The sequence below is a fragment of the Anguilla anguilla genome, chromosome 3, assembly GCF_013347855.1.
Source record: "Anguilla anguilla isolate fAngAng1 chromosome 3, fAngAng1.pri, whole genome shotgun sequence".
Lineage (NCBI taxonomy): Eukaryota > Metazoa > Chordata > Actinopteri > Anguilliformes > Anguillidae > Anguilla > Anguilla anguilla.
In genome coordinates, this window is record NC_049203.1 from 42,172,946 (window position 1) to 42,197,951 (window position 25,006).

General features: G+C 46.2%; 1 protein-coding gene across 5 annotated transcripts in view; it reads left to right on the forward strand.

The window, feature by feature from the left end:
* The window catches only part of itsn1 (intersectin 1 (SH3 domain protein)), a 63,688-nt gene that overhangs the window by 16,339 nt on the left and 22,343 nt on the right, over positions 1-25,006 (forward strand). For all 5 annotated transcript variants that reach the window (XM_035409481.1, XM_035409482.1, XM_035409479.1 and 2 more), the window contains exons 4-19: positions 1,517-1,580; positions 2,020-2,180; positions 2,682-2,858; positions 3,864-3,942; positions 6,035-6,144; positions 9,190-9,253; positions 9,842-9,979; positions 10,167-10,279; positions 10,471-10,733; positions 12,776-12,925; positions 13,405-13,545; positions 15,200-15,287; positions 16,072-16,211; positions 21,407-21,540; positions 21,986-22,194; positions 23,968-24,089. In XM_035409481.1, the coding sequence (XP_035265372.1) occupies positions 1,517-1,580; positions 2,020-2,180; positions 2,682-2,858; positions 3,864-3,942; positions 6,035-6,144; positions 9,190-9,253; positions 9,842-9,979; positions 10,167-10,279; positions 10,471-10,733; positions 12,776-12,925; positions 13,405-13,545; positions 15,200-15,287; positions 16,072-16,211; positions 21,407-21,540; positions 21,986-22,194; positions 23,968-24,089 (2,153 nt within the window). The remainder of the gene's footprint in view (positions 1-1,516; positions 1,581-2,019; positions 2,181-2,681; positions 2,859-3,863; positions 3,943-6,034; positions 6,145-9,189; positions 9,254-9,841; positions 9,980-10,166; positions 10,280-10,470; positions 10,734-12,775; positions 12,926-13,404; positions 13,546-15,199; positions 15,288-16,071; positions 16,212-21,406; positions 21,541-21,985; positions 22,195-23,967; positions 24,090-25,006) is intronic.

Consider the following 25,006-nt stretch of genomic DNA (forward strand, 5'->3'; position numbering starts at 1 on the left):
TGTGCAGGATAAGCACAGAAGTCTGTCTCAGCTTGCTGCCGGTGTTTATTTTATGGGTGCATTTCTTTTCCCCCCATCATCCAATTTTGGAGGGCTGTTTTTTTTTAGTGGGAATTTTTCATTCACATTTTCTCTGTGGTGCATAGCTCATTGTTGCATTGGACCACCCACCCCTTCCTTCCCCTAATGACTGATTACAGCTACATAGAGATGGAGACCTCTGATTGGTTAAATAAAAAGTCACACTGGAGTGTGACTTTCAGTGCATATACCAATACTTCACCTCATCAATGAACACATATCTCTCATTGGAGCGTGACTCTCACTACAGTACCTCACCATTATCAAAGAACACACACATCTCACTGGACCGTGATTCTCATGCTTACTTTTTTGGAAGGAATCGTTAAGCACTATCTTAGGAGAGCGAGACAAGCACCTATACTTGTTGAAAAGGCCTGTGGATTGAAAGATAGTAGATCCGTATTGCATCAGGAGTTTATCCCCTCCCTTGGTTTTAGGTTTGTGATGTAAAATAGCAGTCTGGATTTTTATATTTATTTCTGAGGTGACAGAATGTTGGAATGCCACACTTTCCTGCAGATTGAGTGGTGTTTTCCTATCGTTCCATCTGGTCCCGGAGACAGATTTCTCTCTCTAAAATCTCCTGGTGAAGGCAGTCCTGGCAACACTCAGTTACACCCCTCATGCACTCCTCCATTATTTACAATTACAGTGCGCTGACGGTGTGACTGAGACCATGTGACTTGAGATGGTGTTCTGCAGGTTGTGAAACTGCAACAGTGTTCTGAAGGCTGTGTAACTGAGCCTTTGTTCTGTAGGCTGTGTGACTGAGACTGTGTTCTGCTGGATGTGTGACTGAGACTGTGTTCTACAGCCTGTGTTACTGATACTGTGTTCTGCAGGCTGTGTGACTGAGACTGTGTTCTATAGGCTGTGTAACTGAGACTGTGTTCTACAGCCTGTGTTACTGAGACTGTTCTGCAGGCTGTGTGACTGAGACTGTGTTCTGCAGGCTGTGTGACTGAGACTGTGTTCTGCAGACTGTGTGACTGAGACTGTTCTGCAGGCTGTGTGACAGACTGTGTTCCACAGCCTGTGTTACTGAGACTGTTCTGCAGGCTGTGTCACTGAGACTGTGTTCTGCTGGCTGTGTCACTGAGACTGTGTTCTGCAGGCTGTGTGACTGTGTGGTATGAGTTTGTATTATACATGTGCGCTGTATTGGGTAAGTGTGTGTTGTATGTGTATTATAGATGCGTGCTGTATTGGGGTGATTGTGTTGTATGTGTATTATAAATGTGTGCTGTATTGGGGTGAGTGTGTGTTTTATGTTTATTATAAATGCGTTCTGTATTGGGCTGAGTGTGTGTTGTATGTGTATTATAAATGCGTGCTGTGTTGGGCTGAGTGTTGTATTGAGGTGCACTCCTGGCTGCATGCTTTTTCTATGCTCCAGTGTGAATAAGTGTGTTTCCTCCTCCTCTGTCCCCAGGTGACCAGGCCAGGAACTTCTTCCTCCAGTCTGGCCTGCCTCCCCCCATCCTTGCTCAGATATGGTGAGCCCTGTCACCAGCCTGTGACTGACACAGCCGTCCCACACTCTCATACAGCAACACTGCTCCAGCACACTGCTGCAGCATGGAGCCCGCTGCCCTGATTAGTGCTGCTACACCCTGCTCTGACCCCGCTCACCACATCTAACACAGTCTGCAGAGACTGCTATCCTGACACCGTGCAGATATATCTCTCTATCTCTCTATCTATGAGTGTGCATGGCCTTCTAAAGGGCCTTCCCCTTTCTTTTTCTTTGTGCATTTGGTGTGGGAGTTTCAGACAGGACAGGCTGTGTCCTTTGCGCTTGTATTATGTTTCAGTGTTTCTCCTCATAAATTTCTCAATGTATTTCTGTCACACTGACCCCTAATCCTCATGCCCATGTTCTTCTTATTCTCTCTCCCTCTCCCTCTCTCTGTCTCCCTCCCCCCCCCCATTCAGGGCTCTCGCTGATCTGAATAATGATGGTAAGATGGACGCCCACGAGTTCTCTATCGCCATGAAGCTGATCAAGCTGAAGCTGCAAGGTCACCCCCTGCCCCCGTCGCTGCCGCCTGCCATGAAGCAGCCGGCCCTTTCCCTGCCCCCCGCCCCACCCTTTGGTAAGGATTCTCTGTGCGTGTGAGTGTGTGAGTGTGTGAGTGTGTGAGTGTGTGTGTGTGTGTGTGTGTGTGCGTGTGCGTGTGCGTGTGAGTGTGAGTGTGAGTGTGAGTGTGAGTGTGAGTGTGAGTGAGTGAGTGAGTGAGTGAGTGAGTGAGTGAGTGAGTGAGTGAGTGAGTGAGTGAGTGAGTGAGTGAGTGAGTGAGTGAGTGAGTGAGTGAGTGAGTGAGTGAGTGAGTGAGTGAGTGTGTGCGTATGTGCGTGCGCGTGTGTGTGCCTGTGAGTGAGTGAGTGAGTGAGTGAGTGAGTGAGTGAGTGAGTGAGTGAGTGAGTGAGTGAGTGAGTGAGTGAGTGAGTGAGTGAGTGAGTGAGTGAGTGAGTGAGTGAGTGAGTGAGTGAGTGAGTGAGTGAGTGAGTGAGTGAGTAGCAGCATGAGGTGTGTATATAGAGTTAGTGTGCGGGGCAAGCGGAACACTGTTTTGTAACGAGGGCATTCTCTGCAGGTATGGCAGGTATCCCCGGGATGCCAGGTGTACCGGGAGTCCCCCCCGTGCCCCTGCCTCCTCTCGGGGGAGTGGGCATGTCCCCGCCTCTCCTGTCCTCTGTGCCCCCGCCTGTTCCCCCCATGGCCAACGGAGCCCCTGCCATGATCCCGCCCCTGAGCGGCTTTTCACACCCAGGTATGGCACACGTGCGTGCATACACACATCCGCATGCATACACAAACCCGCATGCGTACACACACTCACTCACACGCATGTACACACCCGCATGCGTACACACACTCACTCACACGCATGTACACACCCGCATGCGTACACACACTCACTCACACGCATACACACATCCGCCGCATGTACACTCCCGCATGCGTACACACACTCACTCACACGCATGTACACACCCGCACGCGTACACACACTCACTCACACGCATACACACATCCGCCGCATGTACACACCCGCATGCGTACACACACTCACTCACACGCATACACACATCCGCCGCATGTACACACCCGCATGCGTACACACACTCACTCACACGCATACACACATCCGCCGCATGTACACACCCACACGCATACACACACACACACACGTATGTACGCACTTTCTGTTTCTTGATACCACATGATTTAAAGGGAAGTATTAAAGGGAAATGTGTATTTTTTAAAAGCAGTATTTAGTGTTTGAGCCCATTTGCATTCTTATGTAAATGACAGTGTTATATAGATGTTAAATATTAATGTAAAGAAGATCCTGGCATATTATTTGTGTATGTTAATGCTTGGAGTGTGTCTTCAGTGTTTCACTGTTCATTGATTTGGTAGTTTCAGTATGATCGGTGTGTATGGTAGTTCTCATGTTTGTTTAGTTGTGTGTTCAGTGTGTTAGTAGTTTCAGTATAATACGGTAGGTGTGTATGGTAGTTCTCATGTTTGTTTAGTTGTGTGTTCAGTGTGTTAATAGTTTCAGTATAATACAGTAGGTGTGTATGGTAGTTCTCATGGTTGTTTAGTTGTGTGCTTGGTGTGTTAGTAGTTTCAGTATGATCAGTGTGTATGGTAGTTCTCATGTTGGTTTAGTTGTGTGTTTTGCATGTTTTTTAGATTCAGTATAATAGGTGTGTATGATGGTTTGCTGGTAGTCTATAATGGGTGTGTCCCTCTGTCTCTCTCTCAGCGTCTGCACTCAACAAAAGCTCCTCTTTTAATCGTTCCAGTGGCTCGCTGCAGAAAGGCCAGTCCTTTGAAAATCCCAGGTGAGCCCTGCCCACCCACACATGCAGCATGCTATCATGCTATAATGCGCAGACTGCTCATCTGTGTGTGTGCATGTGTGTATATGTGTGTGCAAGTACATGTGCGCCCGTGTTTGTGCTTATAATGTCATTGTGTTGCGTGTATGAATGTGCGTACTGAATACGAGTTCATTGTCTGTCTGCATGTGTGTGTCTGTGCATGTGCATGTACTGTATGCATGTTTGTGAGTGTGAGACTACTGGGTATGAGTTCAGTTTGTGTATGTATTTTTGTAGCTGAGTGTATGTGCATGTGTGTGTCTGTGTGAGAGTACTGTGTGAGAGAGTACTGGGTATGAGTTCAGTTTGTGTTTGTATTTTTGTAGCTGAGCGTATGTGCATGTGTGTGTCTGTGTGAGAGTACTGTGTGAGAGACTACTGGGTATGAGTTCAGTTTGTGTATGTATTTTTGTAGCTGAGTGTATGTGCATGTGTGTGTCTGTGTGAGAGTACTGTGTGAGAGAGTACTGGGCATGAGTTCAGTTTGTGTTTGTATTTTTGTAGCTGAGCGTATGTGCATGTGTGTGTCTGTGTGAGAGAGTACTGGGTGTGAGTTCAGTTTGTGTATGTATTTTTGTAGCTGAGCATATGTGCATGTGTGTGTCTGTGTGAGAGAGTACTGGGTGTGAGTTGAGTTTGTGTTTGTATTTTTGTAGCTGAGCGTATGTGCATGTGTGTGTCTGTGTGAGAGTACTGTGTGAGAGAGTACTGGGTATGAGTTCAGTTTGTGTTGTAGCTGAGCGTATGTGCATGTGTGTGTCTGTGTGAGAGAGTACTGGGTATGAGTTCAGTTTGTGTTGTAGCTGAGCGTATGTGCATGTGTGTGTCTGTGTGAGAGTACTGTGTGAGAGAGTACTGGGTATGAGTTCAGTTTGTGTTTGTATTTTTGTAGCTGAGCGTATGTGCATGTGTGTGGCTGTGTGAGAGAGTACTGGGTATGAGTTCAGTTTGTGTTTGCATTTTTGTAGCTGAGCGCATGTGCATGTGTGTGTCTGTGTGAGAGAGTACTGGGTATGAGTTCAGTTTGTGTGTGTATTTTTGTAGCTGAGCGTATGTGCATGTGTGTGTCTGTGTGAGAGTACTGTGTGAGAGAGTACTGGGTATGAGTTCAGTTTGTGTATGTATTTTTGTAGCTGAGCGTATGTGCATGTGTGTGTCTGTGTGAGAGTACTGTGTGTGAGAGTACTGGGTATGAGTTCAGTGCTACGGGTGCTCAAGCTGCCTTTTAGTTTGTTTCCTTAGAGGGAAGCTGTTGTTCTGCACACACTCAATTAACTCGACAACTGTGACAGCCCCATGCAACTTCCTCCCAGCATGCCCTGCCCCAGATGATGACCGCACTGTAAAGGTCACATTAGGACACCGATGGAGGTTTACACCAACCCCCTTTAGTGATTGAGTTCTGTGTGGAAGAAGTAATCCTTGAAGAACTGTGTAGCTGTGATTGTGTGCAGTCTCACATTTCACATTGGCCATCATTTTGGATAGTGGCGATTTGATTGTGACATGAGGTCTTTGGCGAAACCTGTTTTTGTTGCAACACTGGAGTCCGAGCAGCAGGCAGAAGTGAAACTATTCCCCTCAGAAACTAACGTTGTGGCTGGCACTGAGCTCAGGAACCATCTCCAAGGTCCCTTAGGTCAAAGGTCACTCACCTCAGAAACACCTGTCGCACCTGTCCTGTGGCATTTACTGGCACATTGACACAGTTCTGTTAAGCTTTTAAACTCAGCAGAGGAAGCAAGCCGCCTCCGCAACCCGCTCTGACCTAGATTTGTTTCTCACTACAAGGTTAAAGCGGCCGGCTGGTTTGTCCCATTAAAGCGCTGGGTTTCTGTGGCGTGAAGTGCCAACTAGGTCTGTCTGGTATGAAATCCTGACTGTGCCAGTGCCAAGCGTGGCTGGATGGACACGTTGTCCCATAATGTCGCATCATCACGTTCAGCTGGCACCGCCTCGGGCCGAAAGGGCGGGAAACCTTCGCGTGTGTGTGTTCAGGGAGGTCTCCCGTGCGGAGGGCCCTTGACGCCGTGTCTCTCCCTGTCCCCCGCAGCGCGGCGGCCGCCCAGCCCCCCTCGGACTGGGCCGTCCCCCAGTCCTCGCGGCTCAAGTACCGCCAGCTCTTCAACAGCCAGGACAAGATGATGAGCGGCCATCTCACGGGTACGCCGGCGCCCCCTCTCTGCACCCTCGCGTCACTGCGTCCCGCCGCCGCCGCCGCCGCCTGTATTTCGCACCCTTGGTAGGGGGCGTCGAGGCCTTCCATCGCAGAGCTGGAGTCAGTTTCTTGCTCTTAAGATGCGCACGAAAGGCCTCGCTCTGCATAGAAAACATTATGACTGCCACATTTACATCAGTCAGCAATGGACGGCACATTGTAGCAGCACCAGCTTTAGGGTTCATGAAGTTTTGCTCTGCTGTGCCTATTTTAATAATAATAAGAGTGCTAATAATGGAATTCTGTAATGTGTAAAGTTAGACACTGGTTTACAATCACTAAGCATGCACTCTAATCCAGAGCAGCTTAAAAACTGTAGTTAATTTTTGTTGGTCTCAGGAATACAAAAGTCAATATAACCAAGAAGGCACAGAAGGCCCATTTATAAATAAATGTAAATTTGATTGAAGAAGCCTACAATTAGTAATCAAAGGTGAACAACGCTACACAATTAATTATCTTTTCACAGCTTTCCGTTTAACATTGTTATCCCCGAAGGAAATTGAAAAAGAAAGGAAGTGAATAGCTAAAGGGGGTCAGGGGAGCCATGTTTGAGTGTGAAGAGGTGGGGTTTCAGTCTACATGGGAAGATGGACAGGGTCTCTACTGCCCTGACCACCATGGGAAGCTCATTCCACCACCGAGAGGGGGGGCAAGTACAGACAGGAGATGTGCCTGGGAGTGCCCGCACAGAGAGAGCAGGGGGGTTTCTTGAGCAGGGAAGTGACACGTCTATTTTAAGACTGTTGGGACTCATCCTGTAGAGAGGAATGAGTTCATCAGGGAGGAAATGAACGTGAAGAGAGATGGACTGGAGAAGAGGTGTAGGGATGGGATGGGTAGTAGGTAGTTGGAAGGTGTGATAGCAGTTCAGTGAGGTCAGCATCTGTAAGAGAACAGAATGCAGAGCGGATAGGGGGTATAAGTGGGGAGAGAGGGATCAAAATGCAGTAATAATCAATATTATTACTGCAGTATTTTTAAAATTAGAAACATGAACAATGTGAAATATTGAATAACATTTCAAAAATAGGATAGCTTAGTAAACAACTCTAATATGCAACCTGCACCTGTTAGGCTGCTATACAAAATATTCCTGCAAAATATTTTGAAATCCCAGTTTAAATTAAATTATAGAATATTCCTCCCAGTAGGGCTGGGCGATAAACTGTGTCGATGATTACAGAATGTTTTTTCAGTGTAATAACAATAATCTGCCTCATACGTCGTATCTCCTTTTTTTACATCAGTTTTTTTTTTTTTTTTTTGTAGTCATATCTGATGGGATGTAAGCATCCAAACATCAGAGGCCACATGAAATGCTTCCCATTTGATAATCATTGATCTGATTCGGACTTTGTATGGATCTTTCTGGCTGGTGTGAATATGCTATGCTATATGCTATGAATATGACTCTGGCCCGGATCAAAAAAGTGCAAAAGGTTTGCAAAAAAATCAGTGGTCCCGGTCCGCTTCATTCGGACCACGGTGCACATCATTTCTGGTGTGAAAACTATTTCTATAAAGTCTGAACCAAATAGAGGAAATGGGGGCATGTACGCAGTGTATTGTAGGTCCACAGGGTTGTGGATCTACAATACATTGTTTTTAGCCAAATTACGGCAAGAATAAAGTTTACTCCTTGCTAGCTACAAAGTGCTAGCTTTCCAAATGTATGCACCAGGTTTTTTAAGTGCATACCTCTAGACAAATGTTCATGACGATTTATTTCCGTGTAGCGGTGCTGACTGGAACGCCAAACACAGCCATTAATGACAAGGTCGCGATTAAAGGCCAGCGGTGCTCCATGTTGCCTGCCATACTTACTTAAAAAAAAAAAGAAAAAATGAGATTATTTTTGCGTTCTGGCCAAAGTCATTCCAAAGGACCACTTGTTATTTGGTTTGAAAACCAAGCCAGGTACTTAACACGAATTGCTTCTGTATATATCCAGCTGTATGAGTGGACTCTGCGAAAGTTGTGCAAGTCACTCTGCTGAACGGCCGTAGTGTAACACACGGTGCTGTTGACCGCATGATGCAAACTGCAGGAAATTCCCATTCTAAATGGAAGAGGTAGGGATTGTGGATTGAGTTGTACAGGAGTCGCGGGGAATGGGAGTTGGCGGAAGACCAAGAACAGGTTGCTGTTGACTCCGGTATTGATTGTGATCGCACATTAACGTCCTTTGAGCCCAGCCTAATAGCGTCTTATATTTCACTACAAAAGAGAGATGAACCGTTCTCCGCTAGGCTAGGGGGCTGTGCCGCTGTAATAAAACACTTTGCGGATGCTGCAGTGTTGTATGATATTAAGCTGCTTTTGGTAGTCTGCCATCAAAAGGTGCCTGTTTGCATTGCCCTGCCAGACAAGTAGCTAATTTTATTTTCTTGTTAGTTTCATAACCCTGGTTTTTAAATTTGCTTGTTTAAATTTTGTCTTTTTAAAAATTAACAAAACAAAATGTTTGGTTAAAATTTAGAAAAGAATAAAAGGCCTTTGACTTGGTGGTGTACACCTGTTTCCCTGTCTTGATTGTCTCGCTTGTGTATTGATTTCATTTTTGCACATGCTCCATGCACGTGGACATCTTTTAACCCTTTCCCTTCTGGTAATAGACCATTACAGCATGCCCCTTTGTGGTGTAATTGACAAGACGTAACAGTAGGTGTGAAAGTGTTGCTGCAGGAAGTTCAAACTGACCATGGGAGTTGGATAAACTGTCATTTTCTCTTGGGCTGAACATTTCTTCACCCTCCCTGTACAGTGAAAAGCTATAGGTGCTGCTATTTACGGCTCCGGACAGACTACAGTTTGTGCTTGGCCCTACCATAATACACTACAGCAGTAGAACTGCTATTGGAGGCGGAGTGTCGGTGGGTGGGACGCTTAAGGGGACGGGCCCATTGGGGACAGGTGTGGCTCTTTGTGAATATTCGCATGGCTGGCTGCATTGTGTTGAGGTTGCTCATTCTGTTTCCTCTCTGTAGGGCCTCAAGCGAGAACCATCCTAATGCAGTCCAGTTTACCACAAGCACAGCTAGCCTCCATCTGGTAAGACAAAAATCCTGTGTGAAAAACAGCTGCAGCGGCAAACTTGGGTTGTATACGCTTACTGCATGCAGCAAGTACACATAAGTATTGCTACACAGTACACTGACCACTGCACCACACTACTGCTCTGACCACTGCTCCACACTACTGCTCTTACCTCTGCCTCACACTGCTGCTCTGACCACTGCTCCACACTGCTGCCCTGACTACTGCTCCACACTGACCACTGCACCACACTACTGCTCTGACCACTGCTCCACACTACTGCTCTTACCACTGCCTCACACTGCTGCTCTGACCACTGCTCCACACTGCTGCCCTGACTACTGCTCCCCAGTGACCACTGCACCACACTGCTGCTCTGACCACTGCTCCGCACTGCTGCTCTGACCACTGGTACACAGTGACCACTGCTCCGCACTGACCACTGCTCCACACTACTGCTCTGACCACTCCTCAACACTGACCACTGCTCCACACTACTGCTCTGACCACTGCTCTACACTGACCACTGCTGCTGTAGCCACTGCTCCACTGTGCTGCTCAGAGCAGTCTCAACTAAAGCTTCCTCTTTGTTCCCGTATGAAGGAACCTGTCGGACATCGACCAGGACGGGAAGCTGACAGCAGAGGAGTTCATCCTGGCCATGCACCTGATCGACATGGCCATGTCTGGTCTGCCGCTGCCCCCCGTCCTACCCCCTGACTTCATCCCGCCCACTTTCAGGTGACTGAACACTGCCCCGGCTGCTCAGGCTCATTGGCTAATTGCTGATCAGTGCATATAACACTCGGTTTCCCTTTACCTCACACATCTTTGATTCTTTGAATTGATTGCCTTTCGCTCGTCTGTGGCAGTGATTGTGGCAGTGATTGTGGCAGTGATTGTGAGTTAATTGCTCTCGCCTGTGCAGGAGAGTGCGCTCGGGCAGTGGGATCTCAGCGGCCAGCCTGCACGTGGTCGAGCAGTGGGTCCCGGAGGAGCCTGAGGAGGAGGACCCACAGAGCATCGAAAAGAGGCTGCCAGGTCAGGGGTCAGGGGTCAGGGGTCGGGGGTCACAGGAGCCAGACACCACTGGATTAATGTCATCCCCAATGTCACCACATACTCTAATATTATGTTGTTTTTTTCACTGCACTGCTGCATTGTGGTAAATTGTAGCTCCTCCTATTTTTGTTCTGATGGAGCGTCATCCTGCCGCTTGCTCTGTCCCGCAGTTACGTTTGAGGATAAGAAGCGGGAGAATTTCGAGCGAGGGAACCTGGAGCTGGAGAAGAGGAGGCAGGCCCTGCAGGAGCAGCAGAGGAAGGAGCGGGAGCGGCTGGCTGCTCTGGAGCGGCAGGAGCAGGAGAGGAGGGAGCAGGAGCGCCTGCAGCATGAGAGGCGCAGGCAGCATGAGCTGGAGAAACAGCTGGAGAAACAGCGGGAACTGGAGAGACAGAGAGAGGAGGAGAGACGCAAGGAGATAGAGAGGAGAGAGGTGAGGAGGAGAGAGTTGATGAGAGGAAAGAGGTGAGGAGGTGTTTAAGTGTGCCGAGAGACAAGATGTGTGTGTGCTTGTGCGTGCTTGCCTGTAAGTAAGGGTGTGTGTGTGTGTGTGCAAAGGTTTGTGCGTGTGTGCGTGCATATGTGCGTGTGTATATTTGTGTGTGTGTAAGGGTTTATGTGTCTGTGCATGCGTGGGTGTATGTGTGTGTGTGTAAGGGTTTATGTGTCTGTGCATGCGTGGGTGTATGTACGTGTGTGTGTGTGTAAGGGTTTATGTGTCTGTGCATGCGTGGGTGTATGTACGTGTGTGTGTGTGTAAGGGTTTATGTGTCTGCATGCGTGGGTGTATGTGCGTGTGTGTGTGTGTAAGGGTTTATGTGTCTGTGCATGCGTGGGTGTATGTACGTGTGTGTGTGTGTAAGGGTTTATGTGTCTGCATGCGTGGGTGTATGTGCGTGTGTGTGTGTGTAAGGGTTTATGTGTCTGTGCATGCGTGGGTGTATGTACGTGTGTGTGTGTGTAAGGGTTTATGTGTCTGCATGCGTGGGTGTATGTGAGTGTGTGTGTAACGGTGCATGTCCACTGCAGCGTCAAACATTGCGTGTCGACGCGTCGCTTCACGTCGCCTGGCTGCTTGGGGGCGTGTCAAAAAAAATGTGGTGGGCGTTACGAAGTCCTGCTGAAAATGTGTTCCCGTTCATGCAACGTGTGTAAATATAGGAGCATCACAACATACGCGGTCCAGTAAGCTTGCAAAGGAGTGGAATAACCAGAATAAAATTAACATTACTCTCCAAGTATTACTGATTTAATTTTTTTTAATTAAGTTTTTGGGTTAGGGCTAGCGGAGTTAGGGCCGAGTTAACAAGCTAGCTATCTATCGTATATCAAACCGGATATTTCGCTGCCGATTTTAAATCCAGATAACATCACAATATATCATAAACCCGCCATGGACCGCAACAAGAAGCTAGTAATAGCTGCTCTCTACCTCGTATAACACTGGGAATGCAGCTACAGAAATTAGTGTTTCGTCCATCCTCAAAATGCGCGGAACCTTTTTTTTAACAAACAAGATCTTGGCTAGCCGGCTGAAGAAACAGCAGCACAGCCTTCACCTGATTGGCTCAATGGAACGCGCTCGACGGATTCATTTGCATAAAGTTGAGCTCTGCTCAGCTATTTCGTCGCACTGCTACCCGTCGCTTCAGCGCGCCGCTACCAGAATGCATTGCGGGGCCGATTGACGGTTGTCCCATAGGAAGTGAATGGGAGGCGTCAAATCGCGCTGCTTTCGACGCAGTGGACATGCACCGTAAGGGTTTGTGTGTGTGTGCATGCGTGTACGTATGTGTGCGCGTGTGTGTAAGGGTTTGTGTGTGTGTGTGTGCATGCGTGTGCGTATGTGTGTGTGTGTGTAAGGGTTTGTGTGTTTGTGCATGCGTGCGTGTATGTGTGTGTCTATGTGTGTGTAAGGGTTTGTGTGTGTGCATGCGTGTGCGTATGTGTGCGTGTGTGTGTAAGGGTTTGTGTGTTTGTGCATGCGTGTGCGTATGTGTGCGTGTGTGTGTAAGGGTTTGTGTGTTTGTGCATGCGTGTGTGTTTGTGTGTGTGTGTGTGTGTGTAAGGGTTTGTGTGTGTGTGCATGCGTGTGCGTATGTGTGCGCGTGTGTGTAAGGGTTTGTGTGTTTGTGCATGCGTGTGTGCATGCGTGTGTGTGTGTGTGTGTGTATGTGTGTATGTGTGCGCGTGTGTGTAAGGGTTTGTGTGTTTGTGCATGAGTGTGTGCATGCGTGTGTGTGTGTGTGTATGTGTGTATGTGTGTATGTGTGTATGTGTGTGTGTGTGTGTGCGTGTGTGTATGTGTGTGTGTGTGTGTGTGTGTGTGTGTGTGTGTGTGTGTGTGTGTGTGTGTGTGTGTGTGTGTGTGTGTGTGTGTGTGTAAGGGTTTGTGTGTTTGTGCACGCGTGCGTGTGTGTGTGTGTGTGTGTGTGTGTAGGGGTAAGGGTGTTTAAGAGTACTGTGCTTCTCCAGGCGGCGAAGCGGGAGATGGAGAGGCAGAGGCAGCTGGAGTGGGAGAGGAGCCGCAGGCAGGAGCTGCTGACCCAGAGGAACCGCGAGCAGGAGGGCATGGTGCAGCTGAAGGCCCGCAAGAAGACCCTGGAGTTTGAGCTGGAGACGCTGGTACCCACCGCCACATTTACACACAGCACATTACCCCACCACCTCTCAGACTCATCACTATTCACAGTAAAACCCAGTGTCGTTACTGAGCAAGGCCTCGGTCAGCCACCTGCTAGCACGGCTCAGAAACAGTAAAATCACTCGTTTGTGTCTTGTGCTTCTCCATGTTTATTCTTTTTTTAAAGGTTTTTACTATAGTCCTCAGTTAAATCTCAAGGCCCATGCGAGGCAATCATTTGTAATTCTTAATGGAGACCCAGTGAATCCAGGAACCTGACTGTTGAGGCTGTCCAGTGTGGAGAGGGTGCGCTGAAGGAGAGAGGGGGGGGGATTTCCTCACCATGGCGATGTAAAAATGACCAAACTGTCTTTCGGGCCTTTGCTCAGGCCCAGATGAGCAGTGCGCAGACCGCCATGGCGGGTTTATCCTCGACGGAAGAGGGAGGTTTGCTCACTCCTTCTTGCCGTCGTTTCTCCAGAACGACAAGAAGCATCAGCTGGAGGGGAAGCTGCAGGACGTGCGCTTCCGTTTGTCCGCGCAGCGGCACGAGATCGAGAGCACCAACAAGACCCGCGAGATGCGCATCGCCGAGATCACGCAGCTGCAGAGGGAGCTGCAGGTACAGCCTCGCCTGCACCGGCGCCGGGCCGCCTGCAGGGGGCGGTCTCAACACCAGTGCTCTGATGCACCAATGCTTTGCTGTGCGTGCGTGCATGTGTGCGTGTGTCTGCCTGGATGTGTGTGCAGGTTTGGACGAACTGGATGAATTGGTCCAATGACACACAACCGTATCCCTTGACACTCATCCAATTCCCAGAATGTACTGCGGTGAAATATTTGAGCTTGGGGCAAATGTGCTGTCTTTACCCGTTCTCCGTGCAGTGCTCTGGGCAAAGTTTGTGTCTCCCTTCCTAAAGTCTTTTTCATTCGTTTTTTCTTTTTTTTAGTTTTGGTGCATTTTGAACCAAAACGATCTTTGGTCTTCTCATGGGTCCCAGCATAGATAAAATGTACTGTTTTATAGCAAACAAAACAAAAAGTTGCCATCAGACATTTAATGACCCTGTGGGATAAAGTAAGTTCTGTATCTGGTAAAACATCCTTTAGAGCAATAACTTTGACTAAATGTTTCCTGTAAGTGTCGATTAGTCTCTTACTTAGATTAGAACCACTCTTCCTTACAGAATACTTTCTAACTCTGGCTTTCTTGCATGCAGAGCTTACACCAGGCCCATTCCCCCATCTCAATAGGCTTTTAGCTCTTTAAGCGATTCTGCTCCAGAATACGCTTGTGAATTGTGGAATGCATGGTGGATTCATTGAAAGTCTCAGTTTCCATGTCCCTGAGCCATCAGTGCAATCCTAAACCATCCCCACCCAGCCACCATGTTTCACACTGTAGAGAGTGCTTCAGCTGTGGAGCTCCTCCCAGCTAAATCTCCCCAATAACTCTGTAAAAAATTATCATAGATGAACCTCACTGCTTAAAGGACCATATTGGTATTTTGCCTGTTATAGCCCATTTGTTACAAATGTTGTGTACTTCATATTATTGCAAGCCATTTTCCAAGGCATACAACAGCTATTTTAAAAATTATTTTTAAATGCATTTTTCCTACCTTTCAGGCTGCCATTGGTTTCCATTCATTTTGGTACTGCATGAAAATCTACTTGCAGAGACTTGCTTGAGTATTCTGTACTGTAGGTATCGGAGTATTCTGGAACAGAATACCTTAAGCACAGCTGTAAGTCTGATACATTGACAGGAACTGGTATGAGCTATGTGAGAAAACCAGAGCTGAAACATTTCTGTAAGACAGGGTGGTCCAGAATTTCTCCCAGGCAACATGAGAGATTGATCAACACTTAAGGAAAATGATTCGTTGAAGTTATTGCTGCTAAGAGGTATTACCAGTTATTGATGCGATGGGGGACACTTATGTTTTCCTGAAGGGATATTAAATGTTATGTTTTTTTATTCAGTAGGTAATATAAAATATAACTTACTGCTTTATTTGCTATATCACATCACCTTTTATTTTTACTTGAACTGAAGCTGTGATCAATATGCGTTTAATTCAAAATGTGCAAAAAAAGAAGATTAGCATGGGGGACGTTTTCACTGCACTGTAACTGATTAAAACAACCAAAGTAAGTAATGATGGGCTAATTAAAGAATTAAGAGCAGAGGTTGGAGCCTGGTGCTGGACCAGCTGGCACACGCACTGGGTCTGGCCCTGTGTGAGTCTTTTCCTCCATCTTGTCTCCCCCAGGAGTCTCAGCAGTGGCTGGGCCGGCTCATCCCGGAGAAGCAGTGTCTGAACGACCAGCTGAAACAGGTCCAGCAGGACAGCGTGCACAGTGAGTCCGCTCTATTCCCCCGTGTGAATGAGAACCGTGCCAGCCTGTGCTCACCCGTGATTTAAGTGTGCAGTAAGCCAGCTCATGCTCTAGGTGCACGCGCTGAATTTTGAAGACGTATGATCGAGCGTCTGTATGATGTACTGTGCAAAGTTACCAGGTGTACAAAATGACCAGATCTCCAGGGGGACCAATTATGTACACGCTGACCCATGCAAAGTAGAGGTCTGCATCTGGCTCGTTTTTACAGGCCAGGCCAGAACTAACTAAAATGGCTGTTTTTTTTTCTGACTGTATGTTTATGCAAGCAGACAGTGTCTTTGTTAAACAGCTGTCGGGGTCATTCTCAACCCCCATGAAATCAATGTTTTTTGGCTAACGAAGCTAACGGCTAACGAAGTGAGCTACGTGTACTCAAGGCAGGAGGGCTTGAGCCGGACATGTTCCCCAATTTATCACATAAATTGCTTTGAGTAGCTCAGTGGACCTGGGTCTAAAAAATGTGAACTATCCCTTTAAGTTTACATCACAAATTCTTTATCATACTGCTGCACTGTGCAAGTTCTAATATTCATTGGATGAAAAGCAATAAAAAATACCGTTGACGACGGTGTTGAAAAAGCGTATACCGCTGCATGAAATCATGCTGGTATATTGAAAAGTAAGGTACACTGCCAAGCCTTTCCCTAGTAGTTCATACGTTGGTTATGTGGTTTATGTGTATGTGGGCGTATCGTAGCACTTGATGGTTTCCTGGCTGGGTTTAAGCCGCTTTCTTGTCCAGGTGACTCCCTGGTGACTCTGCGGAAGTCTCTGGAAGTAAAGGAGTCGACCCGGCAGCAGCTCCGTGACCAGCTGGACGCCGTGGAGCGGGAGACCAGATCCAAACTGCTGGAGATCGATGCCTTCAACAGCCAGTTGAAGGTACGGCACACAGCCTTGGACACCAGCTAAATGTACAGCACACAACCATAAATACCAGCTAAAGCTTCAGCACTCGGCCTTAAACACCAGCTAAAAGGCAGTGCCACTCACTGACAGCCACAGTTATACAGACACTGACAAACACTCAAACTGACTGAGTCACTCGTTGACAGATGGACAATCGAACAGTCACCGTGACAGATCATTCTGCTATTATTTCCCTGTTCCCCTATATGTGTGTGTATATGTGTGTATGTGTGTGCATGTGTGTGTAAATAAGTGTGTGTGTATGTATATGTGTGTGTATATTTAAGTTTGTGTGTGTGTGTGTGTGTGTGCGCGCGTGCACATGAGTTGACTATGTGGCATGCTGTTGCTTTAGCCTTCAGCTTATTAAAGCTGCCACACACAACAGCTCATTTTCAGGCAGCTTTGTGCTTGGTGTCGGTTCTAGCATGGAAAGAGAATTTGAGAGAGCAAGTACTGCCTTAACTGGTCCTAGTCCAAGAGTAGTACTTACCCAGGATGTGGTTAGGCCCTGTCGACTGATGTCCTCAGGTCTGACAGCTTGCATACACTGCTGGTAGCCCTGTGATGACCGAACAGTTACAACCCACAGGCCTCTTGTGTGACAGACGGACAAACCCTCACTGTCTTTCTGCACCAATGTCACTGACAAAGGTGGAAAGTCTACGTATAGAAAGTAGAAGTCCTCTCCAGTATTTTGTTCCAATCAACTGGATTTGTTAATTGCCGCAATTCTTCAGTCAGGAAGTGGAACGAATGAGTGAAATCAGCTAGCTGAGTTCATGGGTGGGGGAAACGCGGGACAGGACTTCCTCTGGTCACTGACCATGTTTATATGCACACCTTATTTTAAACCGTATTATTGTAATCTTTAAAAAAACACCTTGGAATATCTACATTTGACTTCAGGAAGGGAATTGGGGGGCTGTCCACCAGGGGGCAGCACTGGCCCTACTTGCTGGTATGGCCGTAGCTGTGATTCATTGGGATGAATGAATGAATTTATCTGACAATTTAAAAACAAGATTTCATAAGACTGCATAGCAGACAGCAGTTTTTTTTAAAATGGTCAGGGATAGAAACTCAAGAAAACCAGCAGGTTTATTTACATTACCTAATCATTGGGCTTAATTAAAAAGCCTGGTGGTGAGGCCTGGTAGGAAGATGGCTTTTTGGACCGTGTGGCTGGTTTTGATGCCTCTTCTTTTGGGTGTTTTTTTTCCCAGAATAAGGCGTTTACATGGGCTCTGTCATTACTGGAACGCTTGAGTACCGCCAATGAGGTTGCAATAATGACGTGCATGTAAATGTGGTCACTGTATCACTGCATAGCTCATAATCAGATCATAAGAACACTGTATCCAGCCTGGACACGTCAGACACAGCAGACCTTGTGAGAACCTGTGTATGCATATGTGTGTTTGTATGCATGTACGTGTGTATGTGTGTGCGTGTGTGTCTGGGGGAGGGGTTGAAATAGGGAATGCAGCCTGTAGAGTAGCCACATAATCATATGTTCTACTCTCATTTTGTTTCTGCTGCCCTGCTCTTGGCATACCGTGACCAATCCCCACTCCCCTGGCCCCCTCCCCTGCCCCATGGCGACTGTCCCTCCTCTTTGACTTGGCTGTCCCCTCTCTTGGCCCCGCCCCTCCTGCCTCGCCCTTCCTGTCTGGGGGTCAGTCACTGGGGCAGTTCTATCAGGACCACATGGCCCGGATCGAAGCCCTGCAACTGGAGCTTGCTCTGGAGGAGCAGAGGGGGCAACAGGTAGCCACTACCCCCCACCAGCCCTGCTCGGCTCTCTGCTGCCACTCGCCCCCTGCTGGTGAACATATTGTAGTGCACCCCTTTTTGAAGCTGTGCTGTGTTTTTTCTGAACTAATCAAAGTCAAACGGACAGATCGAGGACAGATTTGATGTAACGTTGGACTCACTTTGCCTGTGCTGTGTTGCACAGAGCCCAGGCCCACACCAGCCCTGTCTGCCCTGCAGGGCACTGAGGGGAGAGACTGAGGGACTCACACCAACACTAAACATGGGAAGGAACTCAATCTCAAACTTCCGCCCAATAGGAGATACGATTATCCAAAAGACCCAGGCCCCCAGCCAAGGGAACTAGCTAATCACACGCTTACTGATGCCCCAGGGGTTTTTGCAGTCTGGTGTGGATATGTCTTGAGTTCTGCTACACCTGCAGCTTCCACCCTGTGTGTCCCTCAGGACAAAGACTGTTTACCTAGACCTGCTACTGACAGGGCAGTAGGGTAGCTGGGCTCTACTAATATTTTTTTTTTTTTACTATAAAACCTAACAGTGCATTATTTAGGAGAGGTTGGGTTGTGGGCAAGTTTAAGAAGACTATAATCTGGCATTCTAGGGCTCCTTGTAATTTCTCTTAGCAACAGAAACTGAGTGGGATGTTCTTAGTCAAGAAATAATAAAGTAACTACTCTCAAGGCAGATGATTGGAAGGAAGTGTTGGTAGCTGGTTTGTCCCAGAGTTATTTGGCTGCTTTAAATATGCATGCCTTAAATATCAGCCAGGTTCCGCAGTACCGTGGCATTGTGCGGTAGGGTTGCACGGTATCATTGTTTTCATACCCCACGGTAACATTTCTTCACGTATGCTTTGTTAACAGTACCCCGGTATGTGTGGTATTACTGGTATTTGTCCATAGGTTACGTTTGCCTTGCACGCAGGGTAATTAGTTCTATTTACAATAGGGCCTAATAGTTCACATGATTACACGGAAGCAGCACTACTTTGCTGTTGATCAGCTGTCTTGCCAAAAGCCATATCAGTGATATCAGTGGTGATTTTCTTTTTCCCAGAAACATTTCACGGGGCCTGAAGTTTGGATGTATACAATCTCATCAGGTTTGATTAAAGAAAAAAAAGCTGATACGCCACATGGATGATTATTTATCTTAAAAAACATTCGAAAATCGTCAGTATGGTTTACCACCGAGCCATAGCTTAATTTTAAAAAAATGCAAATGTGGCTTGAAAATGGTTATCGTGGGAATAAAGAATAAAAAAATTACCATTGTATTGGTACACCGTGCAACCCTATTTTACGCCATTTTCGCTTGAGTCATGGCACAGTCTCCCTTGGTGTGAACTTATGATACTAAAAGCCTGGCCAGTTTGGCACTCTGAGATACATCCAAACATCTTCTAGGGATGTGCTTTGAGCCCTATTTTTGACTGATCCGGATCTTGTGAAAGTTGGGCTCAAGCTGGAGACAGCAATTCAAGCCAGAAAAACCATTAGCCTGTGATGTAATATTTGCTAGAAAGTGCTAAGGCCAGTCAGATTCCAGGAAAGCCATTCTCACAAACCATAAATTTGGTATAAAGCAACTTGTTAGCAACTTCCCTTTTTAAATCACATAAACAGTTCACATTCACAGTTGAGATATAAACAGGTGTGATTTATCTCATAGGACAAAACCTGAAACTCTCTTAGGCTTTTGTTAACACAGACCTTATTTTCTACAGAAATCAAAATCCCTATGGGGAAAAAGAATTGGAAATTTGCAGAGAGAACCAATGGCTCAAAAATGCTAACTCACCTCTAGGTTTTAGGGCTACAAACTGTAACACTCCTTAGCAGTGGTAACCAACCCTGTTCCTGGAGATCTAACCATCCTGTAGGTTTTCATTCCAACCATAACAACGCACACCTCATTCAACAGCTGGAGATCTTGTTGAGCTGCTAATTAGTATAGTTTGGTGTGACAAATTAGGGTTGAAATGAGAACCAACCGGATGGTAGATCTCCCAGAACAGGGTTGGTTATCGCTACTCTATATTGACCGAAGGAGCAAATTGATGCTTGTGCAGGAAGGAAAGTGTAGGAGTTTGAAGTTCATAGTTTAACTCCTGATTGGCCCGTTGTAAAAGCTTTCACTTGTTAACTTCTCTTTTTAATGTGCTTACTGTATACCCTTAACTGATCTGATCTTGAGTCTGTTGCTCTACCACAGGATTTTGTGTTGCTGAATTTAGTGCAGTTGTCATTTCTGTGGTGCTGAATTTAAACTGGAGTTGTGTTCTTTGATGCATGGTAGTTGGGCTTTTTGTTCTCCACAATGGAAATGCTTTTGAGCTGGGGGTGTCCAACTCCAATCTCAGACAGCCACGGTATCTGAAGGTTTTTGTGGTTTCCTTTTAATCAACAAGCAGTTTAGGCCTTTGGAAACTAGTCGTGTAGTCTCTTTGCCGAATCGGTGACTTAAATGAAGCTTTTAAGTGCTGAAACGCAGACATCGTGGCTGTTCAGGATCTATGTTTCAGATCCCTGCTCTTAATCTGTGTGTGGCATGATTGCATGCATTTATCTGTGATTTGGATTTAAACCATCCCGCTTATCACGTGCCATATTCTTTACTATGTATGAGGTTTGTGGAATGAGATTTTAATAAAAATATATTTTTTTTGAATTGTTGCTTTGTCTGCAACAGCAAACCAGTCACAATACTGGTATCATTGACATTACTGAATGAATCTATTTTTGGTGTTACGAGACCAAAAAAAGAACATATGTATTAAATACAAACATTCCAATGTGTTTGCATGAAGCAGTAAAATAAATTTTCTATTTATTTTTTATCTTGAAGTCTAAATTATATAGTATATTGAAAACAAATAAATATGTATTAAAATTAAAATGTCTCACTCATGACTGTAATTGAACATCGTTCACTAAGATCATCATCAGAAATATTACCCAAGAAAAGTTTAGCTGTTCCCCAGTATTTAAACAGGGAAATATTTCCACTTCCAGGCAATCACAACACGTGTGCTTACGCATGTGCACACACTTGCCCAATCCAAGGCTTCGCTGCAGTTACTTCTGCGGTTGTTAGCTTACAGTGCACCTGTGCACTGCTGGGCATCATTGAGGACAAGCAGATTCATTTCAGGGCTCAAGGGTAGCTCCGCTTCATCCCATCAAGAACTCAAACCTTCAGCTCTCCAGTCTCGAGTCCCATTCGCTAGCAGCTCATCTGCACAGTGTGTGGACAGTGTGGGCCAGCTGTACTTGCAAGGGGAGGGTGGTGGTGAATGTTGAGCTTTGAACAGTGGAGCCCCAGGTGTCCCCAAACTCCCCCCCCACCTCACCTCTACCCTGTATCCGCTATCCCACGCTTCCTTGCAGGAGCTGAAAGAGATCCACAATAGGCAGCAGAGGCAGAAGCAGAAGGAGGTGGAGTCGGGGGTGGAGCTGCAAAAGGAGGTGGAGTCAGGGGCGGAGATACCGGAGAAGGGCACTGTGGACTCGCAGGAGGCCAGGTGAGTACAGGCACCAGCAGGGGGCAGTGTTGTTTTTCCCTCTTTTAAAAGCCTGATTCCCCCCCCCACCCCCCAAGTTTGGAATATCCAGTTGTATTTATAGTTTGGGAGAACACGGACAAACACACGTACACGCTCCTCCAAAGTGCAGTTGCTGAGCTGCTCAGTCTTTGAATTGAAGAACTTGGGGACAAGTGGCACGAACATGTTACAAGCACATCACAGTGTCACTGATGTACAGTGACTAGTTAAGCTCTAATTCACTGGCATGGTCAGAAATTGATGCCAGGCTGTGGGGCCCAACCAGGCACATAAGCACTGCCTTAGGGTGATGACCTACCAGCAGTCCCATGTTGTTTGTTCAGGTTCCAGTGCAGGGGTTCTGTGTTGCAGTCAGTTTCTGGGTGTGTGTAGATGTTGATGCAACTCCTCCCCCCCCCTCCAGGCTGGACTCTGTAGAGGACGGGGTGTCGTCCGTGTGGGGGGAAAAGATTGGGGAGGAGCCCCCAGCACCGCCCCCCCAGCCCTGGATGACACACGTGTCATTGGAGGAAGGGCGCAGCTTGAATGACGTGCAGGAAAAGCTCAGCAAACTCTTCACCCCACAGCCTGAAATCGGCAAACCGGCTACACAGGCACCTTGGCCAACGGGAGGTGAGTGTGTGTGCATTCTTGTGTGTGTTTACGTGTATGTATGCGTGTGCATGTACATTGAGCTGCATAATGTTTGGGACAAGGGCATATTTTTTCTTGACTGGGCGCTTTACTCCAAAATTTTAGGTTTGTAATCAAACAATTCACCTTTAATTAAAGTACACATTCTCAGTCTTTTTATAGAGTTTAGTTTCACCATATAGAAATTACAGCACTTTTTTTTACATAGCCCCCCAGTTCAGGGTACCATAATGTTTGGGACATATTAATGTTATATGAATGAAAGTAGTACATTTTTTTACTACTTTCATTAGTCTCATATCCTTTGCATGCAGTGGCTGCTTGAATTCTATGACCCATAGACATCAAGTGCTGAGTATCTACTCTGGTGATGCTCGCAGGCGTGTACTGCAGCCATCTCAGGCTCCTGTTTGTTTTGGGGGCTAGCTGCCTTAAGTTTCCTCCTCAGAATATGAAACGTAAGTTCAGCTGAATTCAGATTGGGTGAATGACTTGGCCAGTCAGGAATCTTCTAGTTTTTGGCTTTGAAAATGTTAGCTTTAGCAGCTTAACAGTATGATTGGGATCATCCTCTGTAGGATGAAGTGTCATCCAATGAGTGCAAGGGCATTTGCTTGAACTTGGGCTGATAAGATGCTTCTATATAGAATTCATTCTGCTGCTGCTATCAGCAGTTACAAGCTCAAACCATAACACGTCCACCACCATTTTTCACAGATGAAGGGGGTGCTTTGGATCCTGGGCAGTTTTTGGCCTTTGGCCTCCACACTTTGCTCTTGCCATCATAAATGAATCTTGGTCTTATCTGTCCTCAAGACCTCTTTTAGGTACTTCTTAGCTACAACTACAGCCTGGCCCTCCTGTTTTTCCAACTAACTAGGGCTTTGTATCTTGCAGTGAATTCTTCGGCAGACAGTAGTCACTGACACATCCTGCCTTTGATCTGTCAGACTGGTGTTTGGGAGGAGAAAGCAAAAGGTGTTTGCTTTTCTTCATTATGGTGATAATTGTCTTCCATAGCCTAACAGGCCCTTTGCGATTACTGAGCTCACCAGTACGCTCTTTGTTCTTAATGATGTTCCAAACGGTTGATCTTGGTAAGCCTGAGGTTTGGCCCATGACTGTTTCTTTCTTATTTTTCAGTCTCATAATGGCTTTCTTGACTTTCATTGGCATTACTCTGGTCCTTACGTTGACAAATGCTGATAACAGACTCCAAAGTAGGTATCTACTTCAGAGTAGGTACTGAAAGCTGCCTCATGCAAGCACTAAGGAAGCAATTAAACACACCTGACTAATCAGAAACACCTGTGAATCCCAAACATTATGGTGACTTGAAATGGGGGTGCTATGTATAAAAAGTGCTGTAATCTCTACATGGTGAAACCAAAATGTATAAAAATGAAAGCTAAAAATCTGCACTTTTACCACGTGAATTGTTTGATTACAAGTCTAAATGTGTGCAGTATAGAGCCAAATCAAGAAAAAAAAATGTCTTTGTCCAAAACACTATGGAGCTCACTATACATACATTGTATGTTTGTGTGTGAAGCAGCAGTGGGTGTGACTCTGTTAAGAAACTGAAGTTATTGATAAATCAGGCAGGCAGTTATGGAAACTGACTTCTATCTCATCACTTGAAATCTCCCTTTCTCTCTCGCTGTTGCCTTCCCTCTCTCTCTGTCTCTCTGTTGTTTTCACTCGATCTTGCTCTCTCTCTTTGTCTCTTCTCTCTTTCTCTCTGTCTCACAGAGAAGATTCCAGTGACAGGGTTCTCCCAGGACAGGGTGAAGGTGGTGTTTTATAAGGCACTGTACCCTTTCCAGGCTCGCAGTCATGATGAGATCACCATTAATCCTGGTGACATCATTATGGTAAGGAGCGGGGCCAATCCCATGGTCCATTTTACTTAATGATGCATTTTATTCTAAACCAGGGCTGAAGAACAGCTGATTTGCTGTGTCAGGACAGTGATGGTTGAGTAAAATATGTTTATTTTCTGAATCGAGCAGTTTTTACAGGTAACACCCTTGTTTAATGTTCAACACTCTAAATACTCAACAGAAGTGTATCAATCGTTAAAACGCCTCACTTATCAAACATACATTTATTTATTAGATTTAATTTGGTAATTATTATGAAGTATATTAATGATCAATTCAATCGTCAATTTATTGAAAGGCAGAGCAACATTTGGACATTTATCAAAAAGTACAACTCGCAACCGGATTAAGATTAAGAAATTTAAGTCGCAACAAATTATTCAACTTGTAGCCTAAAGACGAAGGTAAACTACCATAAACAAAAAATGTTACAGGCATGGACTGGTTAAAGTCAAAAGAAATTAATGAGAGAATATACCAAACCGCAGCATGTTTCTCACAAGATAATTCTTAGAAAATCAAGTCAAACTTTCAAAACGAAAAGACAGCAGAATATTCAGGGTTGTAAGTGTAAAAATGCCAGATGAGCTGATAGACAAAAATGTCAGACACTGCGCACACCCAGCACCAAGAAACACCAGACCCAGATGCACGGTTCAGATTCCCCAGGTGGCAACAGCAGATATCAACCCCCGTATGTCAACTCTGAGAAGAAGCGAGAGAAGTAACAACCTTCGTATGGTCACACAGCAAGTTTGCCAGACCAAATTATATTGTCTGTTTCTCAAAGGCAGTAATCTACAAACTAATAATCTAAAACTAAACTCTGACAGCTGTGTATACCCTATTACAGGTTCACGCATAGATTAGAACACAGTAAAATCTTGCAAATAGGGGCAAAAAGGCAA